Source organism: Lampetra planeri, unplaced genomic scaffold (genome assembly GCF_965212315.1).
Source record: "Lampetra planeri unplaced genomic scaffold, kcLamPlan1.2.h2 scaffold_541, whole genome shotgun sequence".
NCBI lineage: Eukaryota > Metazoa > Chordata > Hyperoartia > Petromyzontiformes > Petromyzontidae > Lampetra > Lampetra planeri.
Window position 1 is genome coordinate 16,569 of NW_027615364.1, and position 16,420 is coordinate 32,988.

Below are 16,420 nucleotides of genomic sequence, written 5' to 3' on the forward strand. Positions count from 1 at the left end.
CCCTCTGTCATTTTCATCGCTGAAGTGGCTCTCACGTTTATTAGATGACATACAGGTGGCGTTCCGCCACGACTCTGGCTCGAATACTTCTGCATCTCCGACGTAAAGCACAACAAGTCTCGTGAGATGCTGCGATTATTAAAATCCTGAACATTAAACCTCTGTGACTTCCATAACTGCGATTAATTGTAAATCCGATTCATCCCCAGTCGTCACAAAAGTCAACAGTCAACCGTTTATTCAGCACTCATATAAAGAAATGTAGTCATACAGATCTCAACATGGAGAGCAGTCTTCTTCCGTGGATGCAGCAGGTGTGAAGCGTCTCCATTCCAGTATGTTATTTTAAGATAAATATGCAAACAGTCAGCAGGTAACACCTCAGGCGCTGCTCTCATGAGCCACCACCCCATCTCCTGAGCCCACACCGCACCCAACGTCCACACGCACAAAATTATCCCACAAATGTCATTTAAAATTCAGAGTTCCTGTGTTTCTGTTGTCAGTTTGTTTCGGGGGGTGTTTAATCCCTCAGTGGGCCTGAGTTATAAGCTTTTTGTTTATAACGGGCTTAATCCTCCAAGCAAAGATAAAATATACAGGCTCACTAACTTCAGGGCAGCTTAATCACGTCTCTGTTGGCTCCAAACAATGTTTGCTAGGTCTGTTGGTTTGTTCGCTGACGATTTCTCACACAATTGTTCCCAGGTGTTAAAAACGAGGCTGTATTGTAAGTGTGACACCAAGGCTGTTTTTTTTTTTTTTTTAAATAAAATCACTGATGATAAAATTTGTTTTAAAGAGTTTTCAGGTTGCACAGAAACACACCATAGCACCGCAATATATGTATTTTTCCAAAAACACCCAATAGCAAATAGTAGTAATTGACAGTGTCACGGTGTTTTAATAGCTGCAATATTTTCTTCTTATCCCAACCTATTTACAGCTACTCTGCCATGTCTTGAAGTTAAAAGTCACTGAAATACATTTTTCTAGTTTTTGTATTAAGTTTTTTTTCATTTCATTAAGACAGCTCAACCAGACGATGTTAAAATAATAAGTAGATCTCAGACGTCCACCAAGCAGCTCCACCTCAGCTCCATTTCCACTCAATACTATCGTCCTCCATTCATTGATGTCCTCTAATATAGTCATCGATCATCAAGACAATTTTCAAGACGATTTTCTAAGAATCTGGTGGGGATGTACGTTTGCATAACCTGAGGATCTTTCGGGCTACTGTGATCACACTCCCATTATTTGCATCTGGTCACCCAATAGGCATAATCCAGGCGAGAGTATAAACGTCAATGCAGGAAAAACTGCATTTAATACCGGATGGTAAGGCTGACCAATGAATACGGACTGAAACGGATTTAAAAGATATCTTTTTTTTATATCTATATATGTGTGACCAAGATGAAACAGATGTTAACAACTAATTACAATTTTGAGCCGATGGTTGCCAGCTTCACGGAAATTTGGTTATTTCCATCATGCTGTGAGGTTTTTTTTTCAAATGAGGTCATTTGAACAAACCACTGCCATCTGTGCACAAAAACCAACAGCTTTCTGCTGCTCGCAAATGATTCTCCTTCATTGTTCAGTAGTTTTTCTCTGTGAAAACTTTACCAGAAGCCTGATGGGTATTCTCATACCGAGCCTGCAGCCTGTCAAACAAGCTAGGCAGTCAGATTGGACCCACGCCAATATCAGTGATGGGATTTCACTGTCTGTCATTTCTTCCTTCAGTGACAGGAGGGCAATAACAGTTTTTCTACGACACAGAATCCGCTGCTATTTCACATTTAAATGACTCTGTGTTAGGTGCTCTAAATTTATAGAGGCTTATAAGGGGTGGCTGTGGCTCAGTTGCTTGGGTCCTACAGTGACCGAAGGGTTGGTGGTTTGAATCCCTTCTCAGACTGTCCACATGTCAAATCGTCAGTGGGCCTGGCGGTGCCTGGCAGCCAGTGTAGAAAGGTGTCAGTGAAGTACATTTACCATTTCACACCTACCTTGTTTGATCCGAACCAAATTCACAGATGTGAAAGCTCCCCCAGACCAAAATTTGGTCCTTCCAAAAGAGGTGGTCTCAGCCAGACCAAACTGAACCAAAGTTCACACTTTAGCAGTGTGAAAGCTTTTTTTTTTTTTTTTATAGTCCTTTAGCAGGACGTTCTGGTCATCTGCCAGCACACGATGAAGAAATACCAGACATTGATTTGAATCCCAGATAACTGAACTAGGCTCCATAGGGTAGTAACGACATAACAATGTCATCACGATGCGTTTATTCATTAGCCTTCTTTCGCTAATTTGAGCGCTTTAGTGCCGTGACTACGTCATAGACACTCAGACACACTTCCAATACAGGGAGACGCAGCAGACATCAGTACTGGACAGAACTTCAGTAGATCATCAGTCCACTGGTATTTATTCAGTGTGAACCAGAACCAAGGATCAGATGGAGAAAGATTTATGCTTTGGCACTGAATTCCGCCACAGTCCTTCAGTTTTTCCTTTCTATCAAGCCATACCAACTGAAAGTGAGCGGCTCTTATTACCGCAGTAACTACAACAAGATCGACGTAACTTTCCGCTCACATATCGCATTTAGGACGGTTGTATTTTCTTGGCAAACATAACAGTGTCTGTAAGAGCTGAAAAAGTCATGTGACACAAACAGTCCAATCCCTGTTGCTGCCATCTCCAGATGTGCACGCTATACCCTACACCGTGGCCAACCGTTGACACAAACCCAACGCCGTGAAGCATAAATCCTGCTTAACAACCTGAATACTTCATTACAGAAGTCTAAATTCAACATGTCATCCATGCTTTCATTAATGAAGTAAATAAGTAAAGAGAATATCTGCGTTCAAGTGGCTGTACACATTGGCAGCAGATTACCAGTACATTTACCTTTCACTCTGTCCACTTCAAGGGGGGCTAGTAATGTCCTGCTGGAGAAGCAGAATGATTATCGTCCCTTCTCTGTTATGAGGAGGCAGTGAAAAGCAGGAACAACTGCATCGCATACAGCCTTAAGGCTGAACGATTCATGGTTTTTAAGGTGAAAAACTATGATTTGGTCGGTCGTGAAAATCTCAACTATAGCGCTTGATTGCAAACCTGTTTTTTCAAGTTAAGTTGCAAAATTTCTCAGTGTAGACACACAGTATAGATTGACATTTATATGTTTATTTAATAGTAAACATTACCAGCGAGTTTTAAGTCAGATTTGGGCTGTGAACTCTCTGATGCTATGTCCTACCTGGAAACACCCCAACTGTCATAAATACCTCGGAAACGCCCACTTTTCAGCTGCCAGTATGACAGCTGACTACAGACACCAGGAATTGACATCCAAACCAGCAGTCCAAAACTGACCTTCATGTTCTTTAGACTAGATGGGAATTTTGGCTGACCGGACATACTCGTGAGTATTTACAAGCAATGATTCATTCTTAAGCAAATAATTCTTTCAGGTTTTTGAATGGAATTTGAAGAATTCAATGGAATTTCTTCACACACATAAGTAGAATTTTGAATTTGAACATTTTCTTGCAGGGTCTGTGGGCCTTGTTGTGTTCTATTTTCGGAAGAACATATAATGTTATGCTCATGTTTTGTGTGTCATTATTTGTGTTTACATTTGATAATACGTCCCTCCTATTTGTATGGATGTTTTAAGGCTCCAAGTTAAACACAAAAGAAAAAAAAATCTAAGTGTGTCTGCCACCAATAAAACAATGTAAACTATTAGCTGTGACAGTGTCACCTTTCTTTTAACTTCAGACAAGTCAAGTCACTTGCAGTGAGATTATCCCTGAAGAAACATTAATGCAGGCTCGGTTCTTTTGTTTCTTCTCTTTCCCTACCCGTCGTCTAATTTGCATGAAAATCAACCCTGTTGCTTTATGTCATCTCTTTGTCAGAGGAGCCCAGACCTCTGAGGCCATAGGAGAATAAAAAAAAATAATGTTTATAAAATCTATTCAGAATATTTTCACCATTCGAATAGGTTGTTCATGTGTCACATTGCCTTAAAATCCATTCAACAATAAACTGATGCGGATGAGAGTTAAGCCCAAAGATTTGTTTAATTTTAAAGCCTAGAAAAGCAGGATTTTCCTCATGGTCGACATGTTATTTGTCTGGTTTCTGGTCTGTCTTCTTTTTGGGTGTTGTGTAAACCGGTTGAGCTGCTTACATGACTGGATGCACGACATAATGATGAACTATCAGTTATCATGGATAAACAATAGATTCTACAGTATGTTGTGAAATGGGTTGGTGATATTGAACAGCGACTAAAGTGAATATATCCAATCAAATTATTCAACCTGTTTTCGTTGTACGCCAGCAGATCCATGTTGTTAGTGTAAATTTAGGCCATGTCCACCGAAACAATATTTTTTTCCCCTCCATTTGGTATATAAGAATATTTCCATCTTCCATTTTCCATCTTTCAAATGGATCCATTGGAAACAACTGGACAAGCCGTAGTTCATACCAAGGACTACAGGTGCTGCTGAAATTCAGAAAAAGAAATGGTGGCGCAAACACTTCCTTGTCTGCCCTGCAGACAAGGAAGTGTTTGAGACAGGAAAAGTTAGAGAAAATGTTACCTGTACTTAGCAAACTGCTAGTTGACTTGTTTGTGACTGTATGTATCAGTTTTTTTGTTATGTCTCTAAATGTTTACCATGTACATGTAAAGCACGTTATGTTAGCTTTAAAACTCAGACCCACATCTGAAAAGACATAGATTACCGGCAACGAGCGGTAGACCTTCTCAACTCGAAGGGCGGCACCAATGGGTGCATATCAAAATACCGCTACACGCACTACAACCAATCAGCTGACATTATCAGAGTAACGAGTCAGGAGGAGAGTTTGATGGAGAGATGTTGGTGGAATGGAGATGGTCCATTGTTGGTCTTTGAAAGAAACGTCCATTCAACAACAACATAGCTACTGTGGTCATCGTGTGAAGCCCCGCCCTCAAACTATGTACATGACTCTGAGCCCGCCCACATCACGTGATTGGTTCAAATCGGCCTTGCCTTGCTTTGCCTCGTAAATTGGCTAAAATGTCCCACCTGTTTGTCTTTGTGTCCTTCAGGTTTGCTGGGACCATGCGTTGCCTGGCCGCCCGGGTCAACTACAAGACCCTCATTATAATTTGTGCCCTGTTCATACTCATCGCCGTGCTGCTGTGGAATCGCTGCTCCAACGACAATCCAGTGCTCTTCCAGCGCAGCGAGACAGCCTTACTGGCTTCAAAGTTGGGGGATGCTATCAGCAGCAGCAGCCAGCAACAACCCCCGCAGCCCCCAGAACCCCCACCTGTTGTCGGCGTTGCCAGCGGAATAAAGTACGAAGACATCGACTGCCTGATCAACGACGACGTCACGATCAAATGCAGGAGGGAAGGTAAAGAGGTCTACATGCCCTTCAGCTGGGTGCAGAAGTACTTTGAGGTGTATGGCAAAGTCATCCAGTACGACGGCTTTGATCGCTTGGAGTTTCAGCACAGCTATTCAAAGAACTTTAATCAGCGGGAGTCCTATCGCCCTTCTGGGGTCTTCATGTCGTTTGAGGCGTACAACGTGGAGAACCGCGACCGTGTCAAGTGCGTCAGTGGAGTGGAAGGTAAGCACCTCATTTGTTGTCTTCATGGATGTATGAACCCACAGGTTTTGATTAAGTAGTGACGATTTCACTAGTTTCAATTTCACAGAGAACCTCCGCCTGCCCAGTTTTTTGATGCTATTTTACAGAATGCTATTTTACTATGCATTTTGATGGTATTTTTGACTACCATTGCCATGTTTGTGAAAAAAGAACAACATGACAGTTGACATTTAGAAGCACTGAACGTAAATGTTTCCAAAACAAATAAGTTATCGTTACCAGTACATTGATAAATAAGTTATTTAATACATGTTAGTGTCATGTTATCTTTTGTCTATTTTATAATATCATAGAGGCCTCTCTGGGCCCCTAGAATCCCCACCTCCCACACCCTTTGGGTACCCCATAATCAGATTACAAATCACGCACAAAACACTGTATCTATTTTTCTTACATACATTAATAGGCCAACTTCTAGCGTGGGAGCTAACTATATTAGCATGTGTGCTTCAAATATTATGGCGTAGCTGAGGAGATTCGTTCATTTCACAGTTCAGATCACAAAACGTACACTTGGAACCATTCGGTGAACGAATAATTTTTAACAAATCTTTCTACTGACCGGATGCTGATGATTCATGACACCTAAAAGAACTGTTTTGCCCATCGCTACACGGCAGTCACTAGTGCACAACAGTGAGTTGGAGCATGTGAGAAGACTCTCTTCTCACATAGACAAGGCTCACGCAGCAGAATCCGTACATTTGAAACAAAATCTACCTCATATTAAATGAAACAGATTTGACCACAGCAAGAAAAGTAGGAAGAGTCCTTTCTGCAGTGCTGCTGATCACCTTTAATATCGTGTTCTATGAAGTGAAGTGTCATCTGTTGAAAAGAACTGTTAATCAGAGTGAATTATCTTTCTGATCTATTACTGGCCGTCCCCACTGAGACGCTCGCTTGCAGCAAAATATAGCTTAGCTCCGATCTCGTCACATATCTAATCTTCTATCATAATTGTTTTTGCCCTTTTCTGTCTCTGCTGGGACAATTTTCTGTCTCTCGCTTTCTGTTTCTGTCTGGATGGCTTTTTTTCTTTAATCACTTGTGTGTCACTAGTTTTAGTCACGCGATGCGAGACATTAGAATTGAAACTGAATTTGCCCGAAATAGCCTGCAAAGGACTTGAAAAATGAGACTGTGACATAGTCCAGAAACACTTCACGACTATTGATAATATAACATAAAAACGTGTACAACAAGTGCATCGGACAAGATACACAGCCTTTCACTAGACCAGTGGTCCCCAACCAGTTTCATATAAGGCACCTAACCCTAACCCTTTTTCACCAATCGGTCTTCACGGTGTGATGGATAAACACAACTAAATAAAACTATACCACCAGCATGAAAAGAAATATGTAATATTACATATAATATGAAAACAAATAGGCGTCACTTCGCTCATCTCCACATACTATGCAGAGCGGCGATGGCGCATGTGAATCCCCTGTAGCACTAAATCGGGATGTCAAATACGACTGCTGGTATTGTCTGTTGTTGGCTGAATAATGAACTATGTCGAAGGGGAAGTGGTGATGTCAGCGATAGAAGAGTTTAGACGTACGCTGTTCAGAGTCGGTGACAAAGACGCTCTTTCACGATAACGTCATAGCACGGGCTTGTACCTCAAAAACCAATATGATTCGCACAACCCTACTAGCGTTGGGATGGAACTCCACCTTGCGTGATACCATAAGCAGAGAATTGTAAATGTGCCAACTTTTGGAGACACAAATGCTATCTTGTAAAAAATTAATTTGCCATTTTCTTTTCAGGTGTACCTCTGTCCACTCAGTGGGGTCCTCAGGGATACTTCTACACCATCCAGGTAGCTCAGTATGGCCTGAGCCATTACAGCAAAAACCTGACGGAGAACCCGCCCCATGTGACCGTCTACGATTCCGCTGAGGAGAGAGGGAATCGGGCCGGCACGTCGCAGTGGAATGTGCCCAAAGGCTGCAGCCTGAGCCGCGTCTACGACAAGAGCCGCGCCACCACTGTGCGTCAGTTCAGTGCTTCAGGTATGTGAGCAGCTTCCCGTAAGCCCATGTGGCCTCAGGTCGAGCAGCTTGTCTCCCGTTAACTGTCAGAGGTTCACCAGTTCAAGGATAATCGTCTGCTGCTGCAGGATGTTTGAACTCCCAGCTGACCCAGCTGAGGGTTGACAGCAGTTTAAAGCACCAGCTGGCTCAGGCCACGTCCACGCTTTGTTGTGTAAACGCACATCTCCATCATTCTGTCCGGTGGTCCAAATGGACCTGGAACGCATTTTTTTCAAACTTACTCTCAGGGTGAGAATTTTTACAATTCTCCGCCCTCGGCCTCACATCTGGACAGCGAATCCACGTACTTTCCATATTGAGGCGTCATGGCCCACCCCCCAGCCACTGACCTTTGACCTCTTCCCCCCGATGTCTCACAACAACAACCAACAACGTCCATGCTGCGTTCATTCAGTAACAGATAGTGAGTCTGCTCGGTTTAAAGTCAGAGTATTTCTGCGTCTGTGTTTTGTTTTTTTCTATTTTTTTTTTCTTCATTTACTTCCAGCGATAGCGGCTAAAAGTTAGCAGATCTTTTTAACACAGTAACTCTAAGGAGATCAGCATCATGTTCCACTCACTTTTTCGTTCAGAAATCACTTATTGGACAGTTCTATTTGCTCGGCTAACACAGAATTTCTGCTCCAAGATCGGTTATTCCGTTTTCTTTGTTCACTTGCGACTCAAAGTGATCTTGTTACTGCAGTAACTACAGCAAGATTGGCATCATGTTCTGCTCTCTTTTTTTTGGACAGTTCTAAGAGTGAGAAGAAGTGAGCGATGCCGATCCTGACGGAGTTACTGCTGTAACAAAATCCACTGCTTGAAAAACAGTGAGAACCTGAAAGAAAACAAAACAATAGCGAGAATTCAATGTAGAGCTCCACAGACAGACAGACAGACTCACGGCTTTTTTGTTCTGATGTACGAACACAGCATTGGGACGTTGTTGTTGTTGTTATGAGACTTCGGGGTAAGATGTTGAAGGCTGGAGATTGGGGGGAAAGGCAATAAAGAATGTACACAGATTCACCGTCCAGATGCAAACGGAGGGCTGAGTATTCGTATTCCTCCACCCTGAGACCAGTTTTCCAATGAATGCGTTTTCACCCCCTGTGTTCTCAGTAGCTGTCTGGACGATTGGACAAAACGATGCAAAACGTCACTCCAGATCGTATCCGTGTGGACGGGCCCTCACTCTCACTGATTCTGTGTTATTTTGTTTTGCTCCCATATTCAGACGTGCTGTCTAAGGTGTTGATAAACTGGCACTACCGGTAGAAAAACACCTCTACAACATTTTTGTAGATTTTCGAGATTTCTAGACTTCATGTCTGCTTGTCTCCAGCCTTTATGTTTCTTATCTCTTACACACCACAAAACAGTCAAACAGATTTTGGTCAGTGAAGGTCTGATTATCTGAGGCTTTTACAGATTATCTTGGCAGATTATCCTGCGGCATGAGGTGTGTCGAGAGCGGTTTTACCCTCCCTTACCTGCTCAGAAGACGATCACAGTCGCCCTGATCTGAGATACCGGAATGGGAAATATTTAGGAGAGTGGTTGTGGGTTAACAGAATATGTTAATGTGTGTATGCTGTGTTGCAAAGACACACACACACTACGTACAGAACAGGTAAATCTGACTTTGACTGACCAACATTTACCATCATCATTTTCAATGTGCCTGTACTTACAAATAATATAACCAATATAATTATCAATAATACTTGATAATAATGAAAATGAAAAACCATTTCAACACAAAGACACAGTCAGTCCTTTTCTTATTCAGACATTTATAGGGTCTCACTAGTGCTGAAATGATTATTAAAAAGAATGATGATAATTGTGGCAAAGGCACTTGGACACAATGTAGAACAGGTGGATTACAAAACAAGCAGCAGAGAGGGAGGAGAAGAGCAGTCAGCCAGAAACTGGCCAAGAGGTTATTCTTGAAGCTAATTGAGCTGTATGTCAGTATTTGTACTTCAGCGTTCAGTCAACTCTATTTTTCACATATCCTCGCTCACATCACTATTCAACTCAGCTCACCGCACATCACGTCCCTCAGCAGCCAGCGTGCTACGTCAGCCATCCTTGTCTCCCCCCAGATTTCAGTCTGTCTCTACCCGTTTCGATACACTCAGACGCCTCCATTTGTCTGAGCACGATGTTCTACTCACTGATCAAAAAACCTGTCAAACCCCTTTGTTTCCTCGCTCTGGTGTCAGTGTCTCGGTCTGTCTTCCTTCTGGTTGGGTGTGTCATTTTTCCCTGTTCGCTGTATCTGGGACGCCGGTGCTGAGCAGCCTCTCAAATCCTCTGACAAGTGGATCAATCGCCTGTCCCCTGATAATAACCTACGATCCACCATCTGCACGTTCCTCCCAGAGACTTACCTTTATTTTCTCAGCCTTTTCCTGGTTGATTGATGGTTCAGAAATTAAGTTCTCACAAAGAAACCTGCTTCAATGTAAGTAGATCTTATCGAGCTTCAGCTGTGACCAGCGGCAGTGTCTATAAAAAGGATTTTTCTTTGTTTTTTTTCTTTTAGAATTTCATCTGCTTTGGGGGATTAAGAAGATAATGATAATTGCTCACTGCAGACAAATTAGCACTTGTTCACACTGGTGCTTTTCTTTTTGTCTCACAACCATTCTTACTTGATGTCTGGAGCTTTTAATGACCAGCGTTCATATGTTACAATATTTAATGCTTCGAAGGCAGGTTTGGAAGTCTTTTTCCTCCCATGGGAAATTTGTTCGTTCGCCATCTCCCACTTTTGTGGTTTGTGCCAATTTCAGTTTTCTATGGGTGAACGGTAGAGCTAGCTCATGTCAGGGCCAAAAAACATCACACCTATAGGCAAATTAGCTAGCTGATTAACCTCAGCATGCTTTCGGAGGTGGGAGGAAGCTGGAGTACCCGGAGAGAACCCACACCGACACAGCAAGACCATGCGAGCTCCACACAGACTGACCTTCTCGCTCTGACAGCACTAACTGCCGTGTTGGCCCCTGGGAAATTCATGTTCAGCTTGTACCATCCACAGTCACACAAACGTCCCACCGTCACCGGTCAAATATTCCAATTAACAAACAAACAAAGGTCAGTGAGAACAACGAGATAGTGAATGCTGAGATTAAAAAAATACTGTTGGTGGCAGTATCATGCCATAGCTATGTACGTAAGTTATTACCTGATTTTGGTTCTCATGAAAACAATGGAAAATGCCATTTTACAAATTTACAAATCTGTACAAATTAAGTGTACAGAGGTCAAATAAAGATTTAAACTTGCTATTATTATTTTTGTATTGGAAGTGCTTGGTCGATCATTTATGAGAACTGTCTTTTTCCGACTTATGACACACAAAGTTACAAAGATCCAGTTTGACCCGTTCGATGGTTGGTGTGACTTGGCTTCTTCGGTCCACATCACAACACAAACTAAAATAATACATCCTATTATCCCCAGTATGCAACATTACAGAGAGTTTGGCTCACGCATTTACAATACTGATATGGGACATATCCAGACACAAATACTGATTTGGATGGCTATAAACGTGTGCTCCTCGACTTTGAATGTTGAATGTTTGAATAGTTCAAATGACCATATACACTCTGGATGAAGTGATGATGAAAAAATGTTCTGCCATTGTATAAGTAGGGTGTGCACCTTATGGGTTTCGTGTGTATTGTCCCGATCTTAGCAGGAGAATGGTTGAACAGATGGTGTGTGCATTGCACTTGACATGTTTTCAGAGGCGTCATACGTTCAATCCGTAGACCCACCAGTACACTGACATATTTCTGTTTGCACGTCATCGTGTGTCTCAAACTGTGTTGAGCTGAGGAGGTGGAATCCAGTCTATGTTCCTTCTGCATCCTTTATTGATGGCAGAGTGATCACTGGGCCAGAGTACAAATCCACTTACTCTCAGGATTGCCTTAAGTAATGGATTTATGAGTGCATTAAAGAGCCGTAGTCGTCCAGAGGCCCCTGCCAGACCGTCTCGCTCCTTCATTCTCCTCATCCTCACTTTCTTTGTGTCTCGTCTATGTTAATTCTCAGGCTCGTGTTTTGTGAGAACGCGCTGTCTCTTATTTCCACTGTGTTCTTACTGTTGCCTCATTTCCCCTCTCTTGGCTCTCTGACTTGCTTTAAGGGCACTTGTGCAGTCCGTCGTTCCATTACCCACCCTTCTCAGCTCATTCTTTAGGGAGCCTTAATTACAATTTTCTTTTTTTCTGGCTGTGCAGACCAAGTAACAACGTCATAACCGTGATTTTTGCAGAAGCTACTGGCTCTTGTAGTGGTTAAATTGGGTTCAGAACAGCAGCTTAAGTGCCTGAAAAGAACTGGCACTGGGCTGATAAGTTGAGAGGTCTGGTGGCAGCGTTGAAACTGAATATCATTTAAGTCAGTGGAGATTTGTCGGGGGGGGGGGGGTATGCACATTCAAACTGAAATACTGCAGAGAAACAGCTTCCTCCTTCAATCTGCTGTTTCATCTGCCTCTGCTCTCTGTATGATTTCTCTCTGTGTCCTCGTCCTTCTGTCCTCAGAGTGAAGCTCAGTGTGCCATGGAAACATCTGCATTGTCCATCCCTGGTTAGGTTCTTGTGCTGTGCAACAATTCTAGATCATTTGATAATGAGCACAGAAGTTAATAGAGGACGACAGGCAGTAAGATGAGAGCTAAAAATAGTCCTTTGTCATCCATTTCTTTTGCCCATGCACCTGTAAAATAAAATATCAGGGGTGTGCATCTCTCTCCAATACAGGACGATGCAATATGATACACTGATAAGAAGGTTTGGATCGGTTCAGTAGAGTTGCGATACAGTACAATATGATTGGATGGAGTACATTATGATCTGATACTGTTCTTCTACGTAGAAAATCATTTCAGCAGTCTTGACTTGACAAAGGAGGCTTTCACACCTAAAAGTCTGGACCAAAGTTGGTGTTTGTTCTCCAATCCCTACATTTGATCCGTGGTTCTGGTTTCACACTGAATAAATACTGCGGGACCAATGATCTACTGACGTTCTGTCTGCTGCATCTCCCTGCACTGGACATTGATTGGCTGGAAGGAGGCATATGTATGACATGGTTGCAGCACCAAAGTGATCAAATACGCTGGTTACTGTTAAGGCTAATTAATAAACACATCGTGACAACGACGCTGTTATGACGTTACTACCAGCAGTGGCAACGTCAAAACAATATGGAGCCCAGTTCAGTTATCTGGGATTGGATCAGTGTCCTGGTCATGCGAAAGCTTTATCGACGCGGCTGCTAGCTATGCTGCGGCCATGACTCCTCGCTTTGAGAAACCAGGAGAGTCCCACAGCTCATGTTTACTTTTGCTATTTCTTCCTCGTGTGCAGGCTGCAGGCCGCAGGATGACTGAACTAGCTAAAAAGAAAGCTTTCACACTGCAAAAGTCCGAACCGTGGTTCAGCTCTGTCCAGACCGAGTGCATTGATTTTGGGTGGACCAAATTTTGGTTCTTTGGTCCTGATCATTGTCCAGGGGAGCTTTCATGTCTGTAAATTTAGTTCAAATCAAACAGAAAAGTCTGAAAGTCAGGACCAAACAAGGTAGGTGTGAAAGCTCCTTAACACAAGCAGATGTCATGCATTTCCACTTCAGAACAAGGATGATGTTCTTCAGTCACATGCACATCGCAGACACACGTTTGAGCCTGTGGACAAGATGAAGTGAAAGGTTTTGATGATACTATGTTGTAAATATATTTGATATGAGTGGAGGAGATATGGCTATGGATATAGCTTGCACCGTTTCATTGACCATTCATTGATTATTTCCAATATTCCCAAGGTTAAGTTCTGTTGGAAATTTACCCGAAATTGTCCTGGCCTTTGCAATCCTGATTGTAAAGCTCTCTCGAGTGCCATAAAGGTAGAAAATGCAAAAAATGCAGCAATGTTCCTTTTTCCCCCCCCACCACAGAGTTCTCAGAAGGCGTGTCCCTGCAGCTGGACAACTCCCAAGACTTCATCATCAGCTTTGACATCAAGTTCACCTCGGAAGGCAGCGTGTCCGTCGTCCTGGAAACCACCGAGAAGGGTCCGGCCTATGTGATCCACTACGTCACCAACACCGTGCTCATCACCGCCAAAGATCACGACATCACCTATGGCATCGGGCCACGAACGACCTGGAGCACTTTGACCCGCGACCTGCTCATGGATCTGAAGAAGGGCGTGGGTTTGACCAACACAAAGGCGGTGAGGCCCACCAAGGTCGGTGTGGTGGTGGGCTATGGGATTATGACTGGGCATAGTTTTAGCGAAGATACTCCCACGTTTTTGTTAAAATTCTAGTATTGAACAATAAAGAAAAGAGATTTCAGTTTTTGTTTGTTTGTCTCTTTTAGATCTTGCCCAAGCGGGTGGTGACTTTGCTCCTGCACGGTCACGGCTTCATAGACAATGTCACAATCTCCACCACTGCTCACATGGCCGCCTTCTTCGCCGCCAGCGACTGGCTCGTGCGCAACCAGGACGAACATGGTGGCTGGCCCATCATGGTCACCCGTAAATTGGGCGAAGGCTTCCAGCCACTGGAGCCCGGTTGGTACTCGGCCATGGCGCAGGGCCAGGCCATGTCCACCCTCGTGAGAGCCTGGCTGCTCACGAAGGACAAGGTTTACCTCAACACTGCCATCAAAGCAACAGGACCCTACAAGGTGCCTTCGGCGCAGCACGGGGTCAAAGCCGTGTTCATGGACAAGTACGACTGGTACGAAGAGTACCCCACCATACCCAGTTCCTTTGTTCTCAACGGGTTCATCTACTCATTGCTGGGACTCTATGACTTGAGCGAGACAGCTGGGACTCTTGGCCAGGAGGCCAGGACCCTGTACAACCGCGGTATGCAGTCGCTAAAGGCCATGCTGCCGCTCTACGACACCGGGTCGGGCAGCATCTACGATCTGCGCCATTTCGTCTTGGGCATTGCGCCCAACCTGGCCCGCTGGGACTATCACGCCACTCACATCAACCAGCTCCAGCTGCTGACCACAATAGACAACGCCACTATCTTCACGGATATGTTGCGGCGCTGGAAAGACAACCTGAAAGGGATACGCGCCAAGCACAACTAGAGCAGCTGCACCCCGGGTACCCATCCCCGGTGGCTCCTCCCGAGGCTGAAATACTGGATGTGTCAGAACTTGACGAGTTGATTGAATCCGACGAGGCGGCTCGTGTGGGGTTTCATTTACAAAACGCTAAAGGATGTTTAGGTAGCTGTAGCTCTCGACGTTCAATGTTTTCTTTGGGTTTTTTGTGCTTTTTACTTTGCGGGTTTCGTACAACACTGATTGTAGCGCTACTCCCTTCTGATTTGTTCCCTTCAGGCTAGAGTTACGCACAGACCTAGTTTCAGTGTGTGTGGTTGTGGAAGACGGCGTGTGTGTGATTGGGTGTGTTGAGAAGACGACACTACTTCAAACTGATATGACATTCTGACATTCGTAGACACGCCTGCCATTTTTTAGCCCATTCACATTTCTTACCACATTAACTTGAAATAAGTATATGTATTTGGGAACAAAAATTGTAAAATTCTTTTTTTTCTCCACAACTTCAAATGTTTACAGTTGTTTGATTCTTTATCTAAGCAGCGACTTTGCAACTTTTATCCCTGATACACTTTAATTTCATTGTTTAAGCCTGAATTTCCACACAGCTAAGCAGTTTTACAGCAGTTGTCAGTTGTTCACTTCACAGTTGTTTGAGAGGCGTGTCTGCTTGTCGACTTGTGTGTCTGTGACGTTGTGTTGCCAAAACACGAGCTAAACCCATCAGCACTGCATCGACCATCCTAATCAAGAATTATTTTGGATTAGCCCGTGCTAATCTGTTGATATGTAGCCAACTGGAGGAAGCCTGGAAGAAAAAACCCTGAATAAAGTCCCTTAGTCCAGTGTCATAAGCTAAGTGAAGGTTGCAGAGACTGATCTTAGTTAGTAAAACCGATTCGGACCCGTTCCAGAAACTGGTTGAGTGAACACCTTGACTTTTTCATCCTGAAACGAGGATTTCAATTCTTTTTTTTTCTCACGTTCCGGGCGAATGTTTGTTGCGGTGAGGGTGTGTTTTCGTGTAAATTGACGTGAACGTCTGAAACTTCTCTAGCATTTTCCTCATTTCCAGGAAGAGCAAACACAAACCGTTCACTAGTTTCCCTCCAGATTTTTGTTTGGTGCTGGCGTGGGAGCGTGACGCCAGGATTCACTCGTTCATCAACTGAACTGCTCAGGTAGTCAGGCTCCAGGCTTTGAGCGGTTCTATTTATCAAACAGTTATCTATTAGTCGCTGAACACCCTCTGACAAGTCCTCTGACACTTATTTTTCATTTTTTGACCGTTCTTATTTCTCTCCTTCCCCTTTAACGTTGACACTATCCCCGGTGCTACATTTGCACCAGCATTCTTTGGAGTACTTGTAGTAATTATGTGACTGTTTGCACTCAATTCCCCTAGCTGATCTGAAGAAGGAGAAAATGAGAAATGTTCTGCGCAAATAATCATGTAATTACGGTACTCTATGCTAGCGTGAATCTGTGCAGCAATGTAGTCTGAGGTAAAGGGTTAAAGAAGCTGTATCTCATTCCTCATTCCTCA

General features: G+C 43.5%; 1 protein-coding gene across 1 annotated transcript; it reads left to right on the plus strand.

Moving 5' to 3' along the window:
• Positions 1–5,144: 5,144 nt before the first annotated feature.
• On the plus strand, positions 5,145–14,895 carry GLCE (glucuronic acid epimerase). The gene is made up of 4 exons (XM_078623960.1): positions 5,145–5,661; positions 7,485–7,730; positions 13,740–14,032; positions 14,167–14,895. The coding sequence occupies exons 1-4, from the start codon at positions 5,145–5,147 to the stop codon at positions 14,893–14,895; spliced, it is 1,785 nt and encodes a 594-aa protein (XP_078480086.1).
• Positions 14,896–16,420: the final 1,525 nt, after the last annotated feature.

Excerpts from the sequence above, each read along its gene's own strand:
- GLCE (XM_078623960.1), top strand. The coding sequence starts at position 5,145 with ATGCGTTGCCTGGCCGCCCGGGTCAACTACAAGACCCTCATTATAATT. Across the intron at positions 7,731-13,739 it reads GCGTCAGTTCAGTGCTTCAG|AGTTCTCAGAAGGCGTGTCC; the intron begins GTATGTGAGCAG and ends CCCCCACCACAG. Across the intron at positions 14,033-14,166 it reads AGGCGGTGAGGCCCACCAAG|ATCTTGCCCAAGCGGGTGGT; the intron begins GTCGGTGTGGTG and ends TGTCTCTTTTAG.